Source organism: Stylophora pistillata, chromosome 2, assembly GCF_964205215.1.
Source record: "Stylophora pistillata chromosome 2, jaStyPist1.2, whole genome shotgun sequence".
Classification (NCBI taxonomy): domain Eukaryota; kingdom Metazoa; phylum Cnidaria; class Anthozoa; order Scleractinia; family Pocilloporidae; genus Stylophora; species Stylophora pistillata.
Window position 1 is genome coordinate 40,985,279 of NC_142520.1, and position 20,813 is coordinate 41,006,091.

The window sequence follows — 20,813 nt, forward strand, 5'->3', positions numbered from 1 at the left end:
CGAACGTCCTTATTATATCGTCAGTTACTGGGGAATCCCCTAGCTAACTACTTTATTTCGTGTTTACCTTCGGTCAAAATTCATTTTACGCGCGCTTGAGGTCAACCGAAGTTGTTGGGTAAGTGGGAACGTTGTTCAATTCTTCGGAAGTTGAACCTTACTGGTTTTTGCTGTTTGTAACACAAAAGCAACAAAAAATAACTCAAAGACAAGACTTTCGTGGCCATTTTTCAATCCAATCTTTCATTTGTTTGCTTTCACGGCAGAAATGACATATGGCGCCAAATTCAAGAAGGCAATCGTATTCCACCACAGCAATCGACGAGACTTATTTATCTCGTTTTTTGAATTAACACTGAATGAGAACTTACCTGACATTTTTAGGTTTAAAGCATTCGTTTCCCTATGCTAAAATTTGTTTTGATTCTTCCACTCGAACAGTTGCACGGAATGACTAAAATGCTTTTTAAAATATTATGTTTGTTTGATCGCCAGGGTGATGTAAAACATTTCATTCTAGGTCTTAAAGCTTAAAGAGAAAGACAATGTCAATGTAGGGTCCCTTCTTACACTTAAAGAAGAATGGCTTACACTGATGTTGTTCTATATGTTTGCGTGCCAACGTTATGAACATATTCAGCGTTAAGAGAGGTGGCTCTCTTTCTGTTAAATTCATTCGTAACTCTAAATGCACATTTTATTCTATTAATAAGTTAGTGGATCACAAGCTTGGTGTTGCTGTAGTTTGAAGCATTTTCCTTTCATACTTGCCTGGAATAATTTCGTTCAAAGAAATTTAAGTCATTCGGCACACCTCGCGTCTAGAATATTCGGTGTTATGTACAACCTGAGAGCTTAAAAACAAGATCATGACATTCCAACGAAATAGGAAATATAAGTAAGGTCCAAGAAATTTTCTCTGGCGGTAAGGAAAGCAAAACAGAAAAAAAAACTTTAAACTTGTAAAAAGACAAGAAAATATGTATCTTTTCCTTAAAAACAGTTGTTTAAAAGCAACTTTGACTACTTTAATTATAGTTTGAGTATTTAGATCATCTCATAAAAAATAATGTTCATTCAGAGTTCTGTTTTCAAGCATCATGAGAGCAAGAACCAGTGTCTCAGATGTACTTTAGTCGACAATGCTTTAACTTGAGGATACCTTTATTTACGAACTTTCATATTGATTATGACTACTCCACGTATATTTTCGCACAATAAAATGTAAATAAGTGATGTGCGTAATAAGGTTCAGTGAGTCTCGTGTGTGGAATTTACCTGTTATTTTTCTTCTTTGCTTCAAGAGATACATGTAGGAGCCTCATGGTTTGCCTCCCCCGAGCGCAATCAAAACTGTATGTTGCAACTTAGCATGAATTGTCGTAGGATGCTGAAAAGGCCGTTGAAGACTCTGATAAAAGTTAAACCTACAAATAATTAGACAAGAATGCGAGCAATTAAATCAATTCACCTAATTTTACTCACAAGTCGTAATTAGTATAGATTAAGAATGTTCAGATAAAGCCCAAAGGGTATTCCCCAAATGTTTTCGTTTGTCTAACTTTTCCACAAGCAAATTGCTGTTTGCATTTTTTCCACATTCTTGGCATTCAAAAGTAATAGCAACACATAAAGTTATCTTATGAAGAACAAAAGTTCTCGCAGCAAATAGAAATGTAGACATTATGCTACGAGCTTTTTTAACTGCTTTTATTTTTGTTGTATTTTATTTTTAGGGTTATCTGACGATAAGCTCGACCAATATTCCGAACGTCCTACTGTTAACGAAATTCTTCAAACGTAAGTGCACACACATTTACATTCCTTTCACGATAATTCCGGACCTCCCTCAACGCCCTCCATTGATTCAGTTTCTTTCGAAAAGACACCTTAATCTCATGGGCTGGGTTCCGTATTTTCCTGTTTTTTTATCGCATCCTGCCATATTCAAGTTGTATGTAAAGGATACATCAAGAGGCTTACAGAAGGGACCAAAGCTGATGCTTATCTTATGCATTACGAAGTGATAATGAATGTGTGTTCAAACAGAAGATAAAATTTATTGAGATTTAGATCTAATTAATATTGAAATAATTTGGATATATCAACAAAGTTGAAATGGTAAATTGGCCACCGTAACGATTACAAAAGCTGACGTTTCGAGCGTTAGCCCTTCGTCGGAGAGAATTAGCCATTCTCTCCGACGAATTAGTTTTTGTAATCGTTACGGTGGCCAATTTACCATTTCAACTTTGTTGATACATCCAAATTATTTCGTTACTCCCACCGACGCAGCCCCAAACAGTTTCTTTCGAGACTGTCAGCCTTTATTAACTAATATTGAGGCGATTTACATATTAGCAAGTATTTTTAATTGTATGACATTGTTTGGAAGTGTTTCAGTCAGCCTTGGACCAAATCCATGTTAATTTCCCTAACTGTCAAGAGCCACTGACCGTAAATATCGAGAATCCGCCTACAGTTGCAAAATTTCGTAATTCATTTTATTTTTTCTAAAGAACCCTTTTAATGAACCTTTTTCGAAAATTTGATCAAAAAGTTCTATCACGCTTTTCTTTCTCTGAAAAATCGAAAAGTTCAAAATACGCCTAAAATGCCATTGTCCCACCCCCCCCCCCCTGTAAAGTAATGAGAAATCATGCGACTTTGGCAACTTCGTAAACTACAACGCGGTGCAATCCAGCTGTTAAAGTTTGTGTATTAGCAGGTGGTCCTTTTATCTCCTAGAGATTATTAATTTCTTGTTATGTTGTTATATTTAAGTCTGAATAGTGACCCAAAAGTAAAAGTGAGGGAATTTGAAGCATGAGCTAAATTTGTGTTTGGGACTGATCGTCCCTGGTGGCATTTGAAATCTATTTCAAGTAACTATGGGTTAGGTTTCGGTTGCGAAGTCTATCAAACTCCGTTGTGAATATTGTTACCAATCTTTAACCCTTTTTTTTTTGATTGGTCACTTTTATGACGATTTCTGTCAGCTGATCGAACCCAGGAGGGTTAAAAAAAATAGAAACAGAAATACGCTTTCACGAATTTCGTAGACTCTTTCAACCCAACCCGAATTTGACTTTTCCATCTGATGACTGTCGTCAAATTTCATTCCTGAAGCTGTTGATCCCACTGAGACAGCATCCCTACCATCTTCAATTATCAAAGATAAGTTCGCTTGCCGTCTAAAGTTTTCCTCCTTGGCAGTGCGGAAAAATAAAACGAATTACATGTTTTCAGCTATTTTGATAAGATAAACTGCTAACATTTTGGTTCAAAATTAAGAAGTCTTCCGCTTACTCTGCTAAATTCCCATCTTTCCCCAGTTCCCGGTTTTTTTTTTCTTTCACTTACCTTTTCTTTCTTGTTTTGTTTCATTTTTCGTGCTTTACCTGTTGTTTTTTTTTTTACCATTTTTTCACACCAAAAGGGAAAATACCTTTGCCATTACTTGTAATTTAATTGTGGCATGTACACTGTTACATATTCAATTGTTTTTCACCATCAGTTCAGTGTGAAGGTCGTACAGCTGAGCAACAGCTGACAGACAAGCAAAAGTTACTTTTTAAACCGCTACGACTGCACTCAAACCTCGTTTCTTGAAGGCGCACGGGTAAGTTACCTCTTTCATGATATCATAGCTTTATCTTTTTTCCGTTATTCTTAACTTTATCGTTAGTTCAATGAGCTCATGCATACCACTGCACGCCGCCTTGCGAAATTTCTCTTGAGAAGAAAATAAATGCAGATGTAATTATCGCCAAATTGCAGTACAGGAATGGAAAGATTACCATCGCTGTGCAAGTGAACTATAACTATAAAATGAAAATTTTATCAATCTAACAGAACATAGCAAAAACGTTGCACCGTCGTAGAAGTTTGCTGACTCGGCAAAATTGCTGCATAACCGTTAAATTATACAATCTTACTTTGTTTGGTATTCGCACTCGCCATTTTCATTACCAAGTAACGTTTGAGTTATATTTATGGCATTCATATGAAGTTTCCATGGTGGTTCGATTAAAATGGTATATCTATGGCTTTCGTATGAAGTTACCATGGTGGTTCGATTAAAATAGTACATGACGAGCCAAACAAACAATTTTTTTTCCGTCTACGATAACGATAGAATATGTTATGTTATTAAAAAAATGTCGATTGCAACCGCAAATTCTTTCACGATTCATTGTAAACTGAGTCACCATTATTTCTCCGCTAAGTAATAGTTCGATGAAAACATTCGTAGGATTCTTATGCTTGACGAAGAGTGAGGCTGGATAATAACTACTATAGCTGACAAGAGAAACGTGGTAAAAGACTATGACACACGTCCAATTTAATAGCTATTTACTGTGTGCTTTTAATCTTTTGAAATCTTCAAACTCAAAACAGAAGCCTTGACAGATGTTAAAGCATCGCGTTTTCCATTTGTTCAACTTCTGGCCAGTGAGCAGGCTCTTGTTAAAGCTGCACAAGCTAGAGCACGAGCGGCATACCTTACAATATTCCACTGACTGCGAGGAGTCTGAACCCTAGCGAACCTCCTATGTGCTCTTATCGCTCATGCGCACGCTTAGTGTCTGTTTTGTCTCTAATTAGACAACTGTGTTTTCGAGGTTTTCAAAAATCAAAAAAATGATGATGAATCATGTGAAACATTTAGATGGTTACAGCCTTAAGGCTTTCGGTTTTTCAAATTTATGGAGTACAGTTTGTTTCATTGGTTACCAAAATGAGACCCAAATTATTTTCTGTAGCTAGACGTAGAAAATAACTTTACTTATTAAATACATAATAATTTGGCTACGTTGGCGTTCGCCAATATGGCAGACATGTAGGCTGTATTTCCGATTATAATTCAAAGCGCACTTCGTTTGTATAACCCCATGACGTTTCCCACGCATAACTTGATCCAACTTCCACTTCCCTTTTCTTCCCGCGCTCGATTTATAATTCCTCTTTGCTCGAGACTGAGAATATTACGGCTTTTCAATGAAAACGAAGCAAAAGTATGACAACTGAAAGTTGATCAGTGGACCTACCGTTTTCCACCAGCTGAATGCTCGCACGAAATATTTTTTTATTTAATTTTTGATGTTGGCGATGTAGTGAAAATTACAGCTGTACGTTGATGGCCATTTTTATCCAATAGAACGCAGTTCCTTTTGCTGCAGTTTCCTGAAGGTAATGCCGGGGTGATATGGGAAATAAAAGATTCAAGACCCAACTTTCCGATACATCTGCATGTAGGTGTGATCTATCACTGGTAAATCAACTCAGGGAATTCCCCCCAATCTCATTAATAAGTCTTTTGGGAAATTTTTCGTTCGTATTACCGGCTGAAACTGTGATAGCCGAAATTGCGGCAAAAATGAAAGTGTAGAGCAAGGCATTTTGCCGATTATTCGCTCGTTTTGATTTTCCATTGCTGTCGGGAGAGAGAGAGATTGACGAAGCGCACGGTGGACGTTGCTGGCTCTCTTTATTCAGCGACTTTCCGCGAAAGAGTAAGTAAATAAGACAGCTAGCACAATTGATCTCCCTTTCAACCAGTTCTGTCTGTCTTGATTTCTTAGTTGAGATAAACTTTTTACAAAGTGTGAGTAGTGTTTTTGCTTATGTTGCATTGAGAATTTTAAATTACATGTGCAAAAAGAAGGGATTCGAAGAAATCCTAAATCATTTGAGACGATCGTCTTCGCCGACCATGGCTTTGTGCTGACATGGTACGTTTCCTTCATCAAAGCAAGCTTCAAATTATTTGTCTTAGACACAAGCGGGATATTATGTAGGAGTCAGTGGTTCTTTCTAGAGTTTACGGCTATGGCTTGTTCGCCTGGGAAAGAAAGCAGAATATTGAATAGAATGGAAATTCAATAGTTGGCGCCATTATGCCGGTGGTTATCAAAGAAAACGTGACGCTTTCACGCTTTTACCACGTGTTACAGCTGGTCCGGTTCCCTCAGTCCGTTTCGAGCACGTCGAGCACGTCAATTCAGCACGGCTGTTGTTGGACTGCTTGTTGTGTTTCTCTCTGTTCGATCTCCTTCCTTCTTTTCCGCTGGAGTTCGGGTCCCTTTTTAAATTTTTCGCCAAAAAAAAGTTAAAACGGTAAAAATTGTGATAGGTGCGTTGTTTCAGGTAAGACATCTTTGACCCTTCTATCATTCATCGTTTTCTTTTAAAACACGTTTCTATGGGATAAATTAGCCTGTCATGTACAGCTCTTCGAGTTGAATTTTAAAATGTTGAACTATTGATCGATGGTGAAGGGTAATTTTGATTTTTCCTCGAAGAGACTTGAATATATGATTTGAAAGTTACTGACGATAGCATTACGTGAGTCGCTGAATAAGCACTATTAGAAAACGTGCTACAGTTGAGCGTGTCTTTACCAAACGTGTGCAATAACTATTGAGAGAAATCTTGGTTATGATGCAATTTGATGAAAATGCTGATCAGCAAAATTCAGATTTCATTTTACCTATCAAGAACCCAAGAATAAAATTTTTGTAAACTTTCGTGATATGCATTTGAATTCTGGACTTATTATACCCGCCCTGTCTCTGAGCGGAATTAACCACAATGTCCGACGCCTTTTAAAACTCCCCGGAGATGGAACGGAAAAGGCGCCGCCATTGTTCAGTGAATAGAGGTCTGTAAACTAAGCTAATTTAGATGGGCTTTTCAACGGAAGAGAAGTGCACGTAGATATCAAGAATTGCCGTCGACTAAAAAGTCGTTGCAAGGAACTTTTTTTGACAATCAGACAAATGAAAGAGCCTAATAATTTATCAAAGAATTAAGATTGTTCTCGATCGTGTTAATGCTCAAAATATTAGTGCTAACACAACAATTTCTATGGTGAGTTAATTGCACAAGGAACAACACTGTGTTTTTCTATTTCGGTTTTTTTGTTTTGGTCTTGTTTTGTTTTAGCTCTTTTACTATCATGTTTGGATCATAAGTGTTTTTAAGATAAATTTTAGTATATATAAACTATAAATACTCCAATTGACGCACTAGTTGTTCAGATGGAGCTACTGATCTGCGTTGTGACCTTTGATCGGCATGGGTGAAAAAGAGAAAAAGATATATTCCCTCGCCAAGATAACTAAATAACAGGAACATCAAAAAAGGGAATTTCCAACTGTTTCCGGCCACCAACTTTAACTTGATCAATACCATATCTATACGAGAGTCTCAATGTGATGATGTTGTTTATGGCTAACGATTAAAATATTTGCCAATTTACTGCTATAGGTTATTACCTTTCCATTGCAGCCACCTGAAATTTTTGAGGGTTAATTCTTTTCAATACTTACGGCCTTCAAGATTGGTTTTGGCCCCTAACTGTTAATCCCATTGAGACCCTCTGTACATTGACCAGATAATGTTCCCAAACATAATGACGTATGCACTTGTGTTTATTGTTACTATAATTTTTCCTACAATTATCATCAATAGGGACCACATATGTCATCAAAATTAGATAAATGCGTTATTAACCAAGCGTGAGGTCAAGATGGCTTGATATTGGCCGAGTTCTCTTTTTGTATTTTTATGGACCGAGACAAAGTCGAGGTCCATAAAAATGCAAAAAAAGAACGAGGCTAATATCCAGCCATCTTGACTGAACAAGCCTGGTTAATAAAGGATTTATTATATTGCAAAAATATTTCGCTTTATCAAGAATGAAGAATGACTTGTTTACATCGAGAGCCGGAAAAGAAAGCCAACTGTGTTTGTAGCATAACTTAACTCACGAGTGTCGGTTCTGTTTTCTTTGTTTTTACCATCCAGTTCTGGTATAATTATGCTTCTTCTATTGTTGTCAACAACATAAACACTTTTGAAAGAATATCACAAATGAACAACAACATAGTTAATGCTTCCGATAAACATCTATAGACAAACTATCATAATTATTGTGATTATCTCTATTGTTACTAATATTTTTAAAAGTTTGCTCCATTTGTTCGTTTTTCCTCTATTCTGGGAGCTTCCATTTCGTACTGGTCGATGTAAAAGGTCCTAAAAGAACTCGGCCACTTCCCAACGGTTTTTGGCCTTGTACTCGATCAATAATGGCTATCTAATGACGTCAGTTTTGATTTCAAGTATCACGCTTGTCTAGTTTTCCTATTTACACTGTGACATTTCAAATCATTTTTTTGTATAACGTTTGATACTGAATGATTTTACTGGGTAAAATGCCAATGGATTACTGACCCATAGATTTCGTATCATATATTTCAGTGGTATGCAACTTACTAACGTTAGATCGGTTCAGCTGTTACATGAGAAATGTTTTTTTCATTGAGACATTCGAGTGGAACACGGGGAATCCCCTCTAAAAGTAGATTGAAACGACGCTCAAAATAACGGTCATTGCGAATTGTGCGCGCGTTCCCCAGTGAGAGACGTCCTTTGCAAACGAAGCCGTTGAGTTGGGTGTTGATTTTCTTGTTCCTTATTCGAAAGATAAAGGTAGGATTCCTCTTTTCAAATGCTTGGGGTTTGTTGAAAGGAGTTCCTAGGTTGAGTACTGTGGTTACAACTGTAACCATTTCGCATGCAAAAAGTTCCGCACGAACCAATGTCACGCAGGCATAATTATGAAACTTTAGTTTCAATTTTCTCACCTTACGACATTTGAACGGGTTATTGACATTACAATATTCCTTTGGTTACTGTTTATTCATCAACTACCAAACGAAAAGCTCGAAAGAAATCGCAAAGAACTAAAATCCCTTTCAGGAGAGTTCACAGTAAGTAATGCAAGTTAGCCACTCTATGGAAGAGGGTCACATTAGAGACTGAACTAGTCGTACAAAACAACACTAGCTCTATTTAAACCGTGATGATTAAAGGGTTTTCAGGAAAAATTAATTCTAATTATAAGATCAGGCAATACTGACCGCAAAAGAAATGGTATAAAAACAATTTAATCTGAGAAATGACGGTAAGGGTATTGCAACAAACATATGCAGGACAAGTTTAGTATCTAATGGCAACGAAATTATTAACCAAAGAAGATGGGGGTAAAATAAATAATCGTTTAATGTGAGTTACAGCTCACAAATATATACTTAGCCAAATCTCTTAGATCCTATCCGAAACAACCGACTGTCTGATGATCACCAACGCTCGAAATAAGAATGGCTACGTTTACAGCTCAAAATTGTATCGTTTTCTTGCAGTGTGTCAAACGCATGATATTTAATATCCTTAACTAAGAGAAATATGGATCAGTCAAATTCTTCAAAGCTAAATACGGGAAAACCACATTCTACCTTCACATCCAAAGTTTATGACTTCAACTGCATTGTTTTTGGAATTTTATTCACAAAGGTTACACTTTTATTGCCGCATTTCAGTTTTTCATTACCTTGGGGAAGTCGATCTTGTTATTGCAGGTGTATGTACCTGTACACTTCAGATATCGTCTTGTTTAACCCTCTAAGTGATTCGAGAACGACCTTTTTCTAGATTCCTTTTGATTTATACGTGAAAAGTTTCTTTCAAAGTCTCCTTCAGTGATAATATATTGCTTTTAGAGTGATTTAAAGTGCATGGGAGGTACAATTGCTTTTTTTTTGGATCAGAAGTGGCAAGGCTGAGTTGTAAGACGTCATTTTGTGGGCCTTGCGGGCAGAAGTAGTGTTATATAGTTTCGATATTAAAAACGCAATTGAAAGCGAAGACAAACCGATGCAATAACATTATGAATTTGGGGGTTTTTTACCGTCTTGATCTCATCTGAAACTGATTAAGTTCAAGGAGTGAAACTACACAGCGATGACTGACAACAAATAACATCATTTTTGATATTGAAAATGTATGCCTTTTCCCTCACAAGAAAAAAGATTATAACCAATTCTATTATTTTGGGTTTACCATGCCTACTTTTAAGTCAGATGTGCACTTTCGCACATCAAAAATGACAAGCAACACAAAAGTTATTTGAAAATTAGCGGTTGCTGTCTGATTCAATATTAATATAAGAAACCGAAGAGAGGGTTATTCCCCTTCTCAAGTCAGCTGTGTTTGGGTTATTTTTGGATGAGCGTGGTGGCCCCCCTTAAGTCGAGTAAGCCAGAACTAATCTCTGAATCAAAACAATGGCCAGTAAATGTACTTTTATCTAATTATAATCTTTCAAATATTTCAAAATATTCCAAATTGATACCTCTCTTCCTCATTTTTTTTTTACACTTTACCGTCGGTCGGTATGGCTGATAAGGGTCAGAAGTAAAAATTTCGCGCTGTCAGTGACTTTGTGCTATAGAATTAGACAACACTTTTTTCAATTGGTAGAAGTAATCAGCACTTTCCCTCAACCCTAAAAATTTCACGAATGACCAATACAAAATTTCCTCTCAGAACGTCACGTCAAACAATGTCTAGCAGACAGATGATGGGAATAAAGAAAACGACATCAATTAGATTATTAGTTGATCCAATACCAAATTCTCCGAAGTAATATCAGTAAGTAACATCATATGATATTAATGATATCATAAGATTTTTCAATGAGATCTTGGTGAGAAAAAGGTCAGTTAAACGGAATTAGAACAGTCAGTTTTTGTTTCGATCGAGTTCTTTGATTGGAAGAGTATTTAATTGTGTGAAGTCATTTACGGTTTTGAATCTTTATTCTTGTATCAGTCCCCGGCGAAATAGTCGAATATCTAGATCAACAATAACTTTGAGTTGTGACTGTTACTGACGGATTGAGCTAGATATACCAATCGATCAAACTGGTGGATCAGATAAACGATTAAAAAAAAATCCCTAAGTAATAGGAGTCTTTTTCACTTTTGTCTGCTTCTTGTTTCTACCTCAGTCAAAAATTTCGATGTTCCATGATCACTGAATTAGTAAAGAGCTCGAAGATATTGTCATTCATGCGCAGTGCAGGTGTATAAACCTTTGCGTGTATTTGCCAGTGGTTGATAAGTTGGTATTTGATAGAAAAACACAAATAAAACTCAACCAAGCCGCACCAATTGATTAGTTACTGGACGTTATTTCAACTTTTCGGTTTCCAATGCAAAATCACTCATAGCCTAATTGAAATAGTTTACTAACATTTTGCGATTTTTGGAAGGAAATAACTCATTTTTAAAACTATCCTTTCATGCTGACGCAGTTTGTAGACGAAAGAGATTTAAACGATACTGCTTAATAGAGCAGTGCTCTTCAATACTATCGATCGGGAATGTCCCTAATTGCTGAACAGCATTGTAATCCTCCTAAAAGCGTCTCGATGAAGCGTCTGAAACTGATAAAACGGGTTTCGATTGCGTGGATATATTTTAATTCAAGGTCTGACTCTCGCCCACCTTATAATTTCTCTTCAAGTTCTTTACGGGAGTACATGCAAAACTAACGCTCGAATTTTGTGAGCTTGGAGTCTCAACAAGAGTGAGCGACTTCCGGATTTTTTGGTACAGTATTTAAATGTAAGTGTTAAATCTCGCTATCGATACACTTCATTACCACCTAACTAGAAAAAATTATGAAGCCAAACTCCTACTTTGTCAACATGCAAAAAGCTCCTTACCACCTTGAGGTTAACTATGTCAAATTTTTCAACTCGGTAAAAGAATGCGATAGCACTTAAAATGTATTCTCTCTGGTATTTACACCGCCGCGTTCCACAAGTTCTTCCATGGACTCTGCTGTCACAATTCAAACATGAATGAGATGTAAAAAAAGTTTGTGCTTTCCCAAGGGTTTGTGGTCGAGTTTTAGACATCAAATTCTAACATATTTTGGCCAAGGCTCGACACTAACAGTAGCCCACTAGCCACAGACTAGTAAAAATTCAGTTTTGGCTTGTGGTTTTCAATTTCCACAAGCCAGTTTGGCTAGTAAACAGACCGAAATTGTCGTAACATCTAAAAACATCTAAGATGTCACTAGCCACTTGCTGGCTCTTTTATGTTGGCTAGCCATCAAAGAAAATGCCATCTTGAGTGAAGCTGTCGCTAATTTTTTTAGCTTTGTAACGTCCTGTGTGGCTGTAACGAAAAGTTTGTGTGTATACTTCGTGTGCAAATACCATTTTGTATTTGGAAAAAATTTAAACAAACCAAAAAAAAAAAAGGAATTCGGAGAGATAATCGTTGATGCTCTTGTATTGTTGGTTACAACCTAGTAAAATAATGGGCTCTAGGAATGTTACGTTAAAATCTTAGCCTAGATAGATCTCAAACTTTCAGTTTTGCAGTCAACACATTGATCCAATTCATAAAACTTATGTCTTAATTGATGTGCTTATTCTGGCATATCTGGAATTATTTGCTCAAGGTCACTTGTTTTGTTAAAATCAGGCTGGGGGTTCCCTTCTTCAAATGGAATTTCCATTTAAGGTATCCGTTTGTAACTGCGTGACCAGTGACCATAAAAGGTATGAACGAAGAGTCATGACAAAGTTGATTGAGTTAAAAAATTCAGTCAATGATATAAAAGCGGAAGTAATCAAAAATTGCATATTACTTTTAATATTCAATCGTTTCATGGTTGCTTTCTCTGAAGGGCAGCTCCCTCTGTAGATTACCAGGCCGGCACCGTTCCGGCTCCCAAAGTTAGAAACTGCGTCACATGTCTAGAAACCCACAGTTACTTTCATCAATCTGGACTATGTAATCGAAAACGTATTCATTGGGCCAGAAATGTGTTACATGCATAAATTGTCACGTACAGCTAAACATGATGTTGCCATGATTTATACCTGTAATATCTCTTCGTGGTGTTCTGGAAGGATTTCCAACTGAGTTGAACAGTTGTTAAAACGGAGATCTTTATGCAGTATGTCAGACACTTTTCTTCTGATTGTGATGTGCACTTAGATTTTAGATATCGAATAACAATGATGGCTGATTAATTTTCCTTCCGGATGAATATGTAGTTTAGCTGACTCGGCATTAATCATCGGCAGGGTAAAAACCATAATTCGTTTGAGTCAGCCATTATCAAACCACTGAAGGAGCACCGCCTGCTGAGTTTGCGAGACATTTAGGGCGAATAGTTGAAACAGACAAAAACCAATTCGCATATGAAAGCGATCTTCGCAGTTATTTATTCACAGTCATTGATTGATAAAACAATTCGTTCGCATCATTCCAACTTGTTCACCTCCACTGATTATTTCAACAGTTTTGCGTAAATCTGGCCGCTTGAATTATTTGAATATAGGTAACTATAACTAACTGCAAGCGGCGAATCGTGTAAAGCAAATCAATAGGCTGGATTTACGCTAGTTATATTAACCTTTGTTTAAAACGGCCCTTACGTTGCCGTACTAGCTTCAAAGCGCTCCACAACTTAGACTATTCAATTTCATCTTACTTAATGAATATTGGCTCATGTTGCAAAAATTGCACTCGTTTCACATAGCTTTTTGCATTTAAGAGGAAGCTGTTTTACGAGTTATTTTCAATTTCAGCTCGGTTAGCTGAAGGGTGAGTTACAGTAACAAGTAAAAATGCTTTTACTTCCGTCCATTATAATAAGTTCAATATTTGGTTCTGCGGCTTACACTGATTGTTACAGATTACCAAGATTTCTTGTTTTTCCATCGTATCAGTCGCACCGTTTATTATTCATTGCGACTTGTAAAGTTCCTTTGTAGTCTTCAATTTCTTAAGTTGTCCTCGACGATCTAGCTTTGACTAGTGTTACCTATCAAGCGATGCAAACACAAACTGTATGCACATTAACGAGCTTATTCCCAGTTTTAAAGCTCAGTCGAGTTCCTCCATACAAAACCATCTAACAGCAAGCATCTTTAGAAGGGAGAGTGAACCTCGATATAGAGCAGTTGTCACTCTATTACTGACAATCTTTTGTAACTGGCCCTTCCTTCCCGCTCCTATAACCCCATAGTGAAAGCAAGATCACATTTAGATGAAGGAAATGCGACCCTAGAGCAGTGTGCAGTCATATATGATATCAATCACTTTGAAATTTCGATCCTCAGCCTGGCATTGACGGTTGTAGGCTACTGCAAATATTGCAAATATCAATATCCGCCTCTGTGGCCTTAAATAGAAAGTTTTATGAATTATCCATTTATCTCGGTTGGCTTATCACCGCTCGTTTTTCTCAATTTGCATCTTATTTCTATAAAACATCAAAAGAATTTATTCCTAGAATTCCGAGTTGCAAACTGTGAAGTGTGTTATTGGTGCTGGATAGTGTCGGTCGATGTATTCATGGAAAGTAAATAAATATCTGATTGGTCGAATCTTGGTCAGTTTAGTTATCTGGTGCAAAAACGAGTATAAAGAGTGGATCTCGTATAGGCCATACCATTGATATTGCTGTATTGTTGCAATGTCACAGATGGATTAATCTCATAATTTCTTGTTACATAAGAACTTAACTCTTTAGGTAATTTTCAAATGAGCTTTCAGAAGGTTTTAACGATTAGTAACACGGGGGGTCATAGAGAGAAATCTGAACAAAATAAGAATTCATTTGCTTTTAATGTGATCTTGAAATAAACAACTTTCCCTCGCACTTTTTTAAGTAACACACCACATTTTTGGATTCAGTTAGCTCGTCAGTATTAATACAGACCGCCAATGAGAGGAGGCGAATAATGACTGCTCGCGCGATGTGTAAAAACATAAAAACTTTAATAGTAGGATAAAGAAACAGTATAATAAACTATTTGAGCGTATCATCATAGTTACATGTAATTAGCTTCGGTCAGTAATTTTAGTGCAGTCATACCGGAGTTTGAAATCAACCGGTGATATTACCTTATCAGCACATTTTAATCTCTTCCACGTCAAAATACCTCATTGGTCAATAAGGATCGTTAACTATACTTTATATAGTCCTTAATCAAGTCACTCACATTTTGACTGGTTGGCTCTTAGTCTTACGAAAGTAGCGCATGCTAGGTTAGCAGATCACCGCTGCAAAACACTTAATACACGATCTCATCTATTCTTAATTTTCCGCGGATTATTTGCAGAGACACATTGTTTCTCACTGAAGTTTTCTCTCGTCTACGGTGGAGTCTGGCAGAAACTTCTCTGAATTGTGAGTACAATCGTTTCAGTTATAATGTATCAACTATTAAAGCACTCAATACTCAGACTGTTTTCCAGTTAATTACTTCCTTGTGCCCAATATATGTATTGTTTTGTTATTTCCTTGAAGTTGTCACAATGTGGTGCGTCAGCAAACTCGTGTAATTCACAGAAGTTAAAATATCGTAATCTCTTTCCTCGATGAGTTTTTACAATGTCAGTTGCTGAAGCTCAAACAATAATGTTGTTTTCAGGGGAAAATACATAGATAACACCTTGCAGAAATTTTTTTCGCCTTCAATAGTTAACAATCATTATTCAAAGTGGAGGTGAATAGCTCTTGCTAGTCACTTCCAAGTTAACCAATGAACACGCGAAAAGCGTTATTTACTTATGTGGTATACACTAATGATGTATAAGATTCAAACAGCGTGAAACTATAAGTAACCCTTATAACACATACGATTGAATACATGGATTAATTCAAATCAGTCCTATCTTAAAAGTTGACGAGAGCAGGAGAACATATTGCTAGATTGAGAGTTCAAGATGGACTTAATTGATCGTTTTGTTTCTCATCTGAAAGCAGTAATAACACACAGAGTAACGTTAACCAAGCAGTGCAAAGAGAAGTTAAGATTGAATTGTATACTACTTCCGCATTTTCTAGGAAGTTTCTAATTCTCCAGATGACCATTTCCGTGTATAAGCTCTACTCGAAAACAATGAATCAAATACGGTTTTGTGTTTCGGCCATTAAAAATGAAGATCGCACGTGATTTGCAGCGCATTTTCCGTCCTCATATGGACGGCACGGGAAAACGATTAACGGTATAGTTTTTGTGGAATCATATGATAATCGAGATAAATTTTTCAGATGAAACTCATGATTAACCCTGATATTGTTGAGCGTAATAGCACAGGGTCGCGCTGCAAATGACGAGAAACATCGATCTGAGCTGCAAAGGGACTCTGTGAGTACGATTCAATTCATGTAAACCACAGAAACAGCAAAGCAAACAGATGACACACCAAACTATAAGATACACAAAAACAAAGACAAAAGCGAAACCAAAATTTAATAACTTAGTCTGACTTAATTTCTGAGAAGGCCTTACCGAAAAAATCGAGCCATCAGCTTCTAAGTACGCGTTGAAGCAGTTTGAATCAGCGTAACTACTGTTCCAATTCATTGCCGAGTACCAATGAGTTAAATGACAAAGTCACTTAATCAAACGTTGGAAAACACATCGGTTCAAGGATATAAATGACGTGAATAAGTCGTTCGATTATCGCTCATTTCAGGATACACGCTCTCTCGTTACTTTTTCCGCAGTAAGATCAGTCGCGTTTCGCGTCTTGGTAATGCATTCTCCTTCAGTTAGCTAAATGTTCTGGAAGTGATGATGTGGGCAGCACATGGAAAGAGAAAACAGGGGAAGGAAGACGGGAGGGGGGGGCCAGGGGGGACTGAGAGTTCTTAACACGCAGTCTAAAAAGTGATAAATCAGTGTAAGATAAGTTGATCGTTGAACATGGTAGCTGCTGACCGAGATAAGAATGGGCTCAGTATGGACTGGATTTACTGTCTAGTGGTTTTCAAAGAAACCTCTCACACCTGTTGCGAAACAGTAATTTAGCGCTGTATTCGCAAATGCTTTTCGACACCTTTTGTTCTCAATCACCTGCTGCAGCTAACTAATTCCTAAGGAACTGAACAAGGGAAGCCAGGTTAGTTATTTTGGTCGTCAGGCTCTGCTCCCATGAAGACGTTACGCCACTAATCATCAAGTCAAATGCAATTCTATCTGTGAGCCACATGCAGATGATCCTTGCTTATTGGAATCGATTCCACGAGGTTTTCGACCCTGCTGCTCATTCATGATCTACCTGAAGAATGTTAAATGCTAATTGACCAACAGTATGCTATTCTTGTAAATTAAGAGGTCTTCCAGAGATAATTCTCACGAGCAGCAGCAACTGCTCTCGTTTGATGATCGTGAAATGAGTTGCTTTGTTTCGATACTTCTGAAAATAGTGGTCAAATTATTCCGTTGCATGCCCCTTACAATTTAACCGTTATCTCATTTTTTTTCCTGTTTAGTGGTCGTTTATCTCGAAAGTGAATATTCAGTGAGACTTTTGCAATGCCGAAAGTTTCCCGCGCTTACGATTAATTTAGTCGTCTAGCACTCCACCGCATGCTATAAATGATGTCGGCAACATGGAATTAATTAACCCATTTCGCGAGATGACGCGTAACTTGTTTTGAATATTATAATTCCCATTAATCTTTCTCTAAATTTAAATTACAGCCTGTGTCACTAGGGGTTTTTTCGTGCATTCGATAGAAGGTTGCAGAGCTGTCATAACAAGTTGTACAGCAGAGTTGTGGCCTGCCTTGTATGGGGTCCCTCGACTCTTTTGTAGGCCATTCTTATGGCTCTCATTATTTATGTAAATCTGTTTGCCATTAAATTGTAATAAATATTAGATGTTGAGTTGTAAGCCAGTCGCGGCGCTGCAGTTCAACGCTACAAGACACACAAAAAACCGCCAGTTAAATTAGCTATTCAGAATAAATCTTCAGTGATTTCAAAGGCTGTTGGAACATCAAGTGCAATACTACTGCAAGAAAGAGGCAAAATCCGAGGTGATCACATAATGGTCACGCCATGAATACGAACTTAAATCTTAATTCATTTGCCTTACTTTGTAAGATAATATGGCTCCCCCAGCGGTTCATTTTTTCAAATTTTAACTTTTAAAACTGAACTCTCGTTTGTATCGCTGGTATATTCTGGTATGAGCTCTTGTGGATGTATAAATCTCGCGTTTCAGATTTTTAGTTCGAAACTCCGACGATGGCCACTGTCAGTGCCTCGTTGCTCGAGAGGTTATTAGGATCTTAGATAAGCGCAAGACCTCAGCTTTTTAAGCGTTTCCTGAGGTCATTCTGTCCTGACCTCATTTTTCTTGGGATACACCAATCAAAAATAGGTTACTAAAAGTATGGCCAATCATAGGCTGCCTGGCAATTTGGGGGAATCCCCTGTCAGCGCGTTGAGCCTTCCTTTGTACATCAGTCCGCCATTTTGAAGAGTTTGTAAATCGGCGTCGTTTCTTTCCGCAGGGTTTTAAAGCTTTACGGAGACGTAAAGCCCTTATTTTGGTCGTATTTTGACCTAAAAACTGAGCTAAATGAAAAATTTGTTAAATCTGGGCTACACATCGACTACAATTTTTGGAAAATTCGAGTTAGTTACAAAGCTTGACGGACGACGAGAGCTTATCATCGGAGCCCTACCGCCTTCACTATTTGCTGAGAGATGCGTTGTTACAGGTCTGTTGTATTAAGGAAGCAAAAATTCCTATCAAATCAATAAGTTTTCTTATATTTTTGGTAGCAAGTATGTTATTGCGTGCTGGAATCTAAGAAACTTATATTTGACCCTTGAAATAATCGTCAAAGAATTTCCGTTTGTAGATTGTGATGGATGCCTGTTCTTGGGGTTTTTCCCGTCATTTGTCAGAAGTTCCGAGTTCCAGTTTCGACGAAACTGGCAGATATTTTCCCGTTTGTTGACTAAAAAAGTTTCCCTTTGCTCTCTTTCCGGTTCCTTACTAGGAAAGCGTTTTTCTGCTCGTTTTAACATAGCTTCGACTCATTTGTTTGGGGGGGTTAGAGCGAAGGATCTAGGGAAGCGTTCCAGATGAACTAAATTAAATGTCTTTATTTAAAATTCTCATTCGCAAAGCATATTCTGTATCTTCACTTTCGATTTGTTTCCCATGCAGATACAAGACAATGTAGCTTTTTTTTTTATCTTGTTGATAAACTTCTAGGTGGAGAATACGACATATTTTTACTTACTCGCAACTGGGTTTTCAAGTCCAGACCCGATAATTACATGTTATGCAACGTCCTGAACTGGTTTTGTTTTCTTGTACTGTCCTGAGTTTTAATTATTGCGTATGGGTTTGAAACGAGTAGTTAAACTTAAGAATAGAACTTGCATGTGGAAGTGCTAAGGTAAACTACTCAAAATAGCTCATGATTGCTGAGGAAAAACCTAAAGAGACGCTATAGAATAGAGTCTACTCAAGGGTATAAACAGTCAAAATAATATATTATCAAGATACACTGTAAATACATCTGCAGACTATAAACAAATTGAAAATTTCACATGAATCAGCTCTGCTCATTCTTTTCAGCTGTTTCATTTTTATTGAGATCTCCTTGATCATATTCTAGGTCTGAGCGAATCATCAATGCCATCTAACTTACAATAATTGAGACAAAAAGTACATTCAAATACGCGGCTTTTTTACCATGAACAAATGGGAACAATCCACTGAGACACAAAACAGATCTGATGAAGTCTTGAGGTTGCAGACAGAAATTACAAGACTGCAATTGGACAACAAGGCCCTACAGGTTCGAGCCCAAGGAGTGCAAGTTTTAGGTAAGGAAGTTAAAGTAATTTGAATTATTTAATGCGTCCAACTGAGTTTGGTCATTAATGCCTCTGCCATCACTGGAGCTAAAATAGTTGTACAAAGGTGGTAAACAAGCAGAAGGCTTCTATATATAGGGCTTGTACCAAAGCTTTTCAAAAACATTTTTGTGCTCTGTGTGTTCAGTGGCAAGGATGAGAATATTTCTTGTTTGTAAGTGATAAATATATGATTTTCACAGAAAGTCTGCTCTAGAGAAAACATGGCAAAAGATGTTATGATCATATAGAGCACGGTTACAGAATGATATGGCCTCACTTTTGTGTAGCAGCAATAATCTCATTATTCGCAACTGATTTAAGAAGATTTCACCCAATAATATTTGTTTTATGTCACAAAAGAATAACCCTGAAATGAAAATCCTGCAGTGTTTTGTGCCCAGACACATCCTAAAAACACACACAAAACAAACAATAGGCTTCAGTTTCTAGAATAAAAAGTGTTATGAAACTAAGCATAGTATATTTGTGTTGTGTATACTATATTTGTGGTTTAATTCACAGACTTGTTAGTTAACAATATAATTTCAGAAGTTGCTTTTTGGCAATGTTACTGAAGGAAAAGTTCATCAGGTAGCATCTAGAAAAGAAAAACAAATTCAAGAACTTTAAACAATTGAATGTAAGATAGCTTAAGCATTGAGCACTATTGTTTTAAGCACTTGAAGTACAACTGTGGGAATGATAGATTTGTGATAAGCAACAGAAGGGATTTCATTACATTTTATCCGTTATCTTTGTTGGTAGGTTTATTTTGTCTCTCTTTTTAGTGGCAGTAAGCAGTTATAAATTATGTCTGTAGGTTGTTTAATTACAAATGAAACATTTAATCCTTCTATGCTATTTATTTCCAAGGTAAAGTTCTTCAAGATTCACAGGAAAGTAATGCTAAACTTAAACAGGAAATTGAACAATGGAAAGCGCAATTGATGCAGAATGGTGTTACATCAACTCTCTTGGCAGATCTTTCAGTTTGTACTTCTGTAAATGATGATGGTCAAAGCACAGTCCATGAACAAGATGAAACATATCACTCATCTATACCTAGTCAAAGCAGCAGAGCTGGAGGTATTGTCAATGTCACAACAATCTCTGGTCCTCAGTCCTTCTCGGCAGGATATCCCTCTTTGTTACCTGGAGAATTTCACATTAAGGTATTCAATAACTCCCTGATCCAGAAAGATCAATCACTTTTATAATCGTGCCGATATATTTTTAAAGAGATTCTTGGTGC

The 20,813-nt window shown here is 37.0% G+C and overlaps 1 protein-coding gene across 7 annotated transcripts in view; it reads left to right on the forward strand.

Moving 5' to 3' along the window:
* LOC111342668 (uncharacterized) overlaps window positions 1-20,813 on the forward strand; it is a 48,895-nt gene that overhangs the window by 16,863 nt on the left and 11,219 nt on the right. For 4 of the 7 annotated variants that reach the window (XM_088747309.1, XM_088747307.1, XM_088747311.1 and 1 more), the window contains exons 2-6: window positions 1,737-1,800; window positions 3,518-3,622; window positions 15,005-15,072; window positions 19,318-19,528; window positions 20,435-20,733. In XM_088747309.1, the coding sequence (XP_088603435.1) occupies window positions 19,396-19,528; window positions 20,435-20,733 (432 nt within the window). In that variant the 5' untranslated portion in view covers window positions 1,737-1,800; window positions 3,518-3,622; window positions 15,005-15,072; window positions 19,318-19,395. Of the gene's footprint in view, window positions 1-78; window positions 119-1,736; window positions 1,801-3,517; window positions 3,623-15,004; window positions 15,073-16,777; window positions 16,794-18,148; window positions 18,406-19,317; window positions 19,529-20,434; window positions 20,734-20,813 lie in introns of those variants that run through there. The other 3 variants (XM_088747308.1, XM_022949762.2, XM_022949760.2) reach the window with 3 other exon arrangements.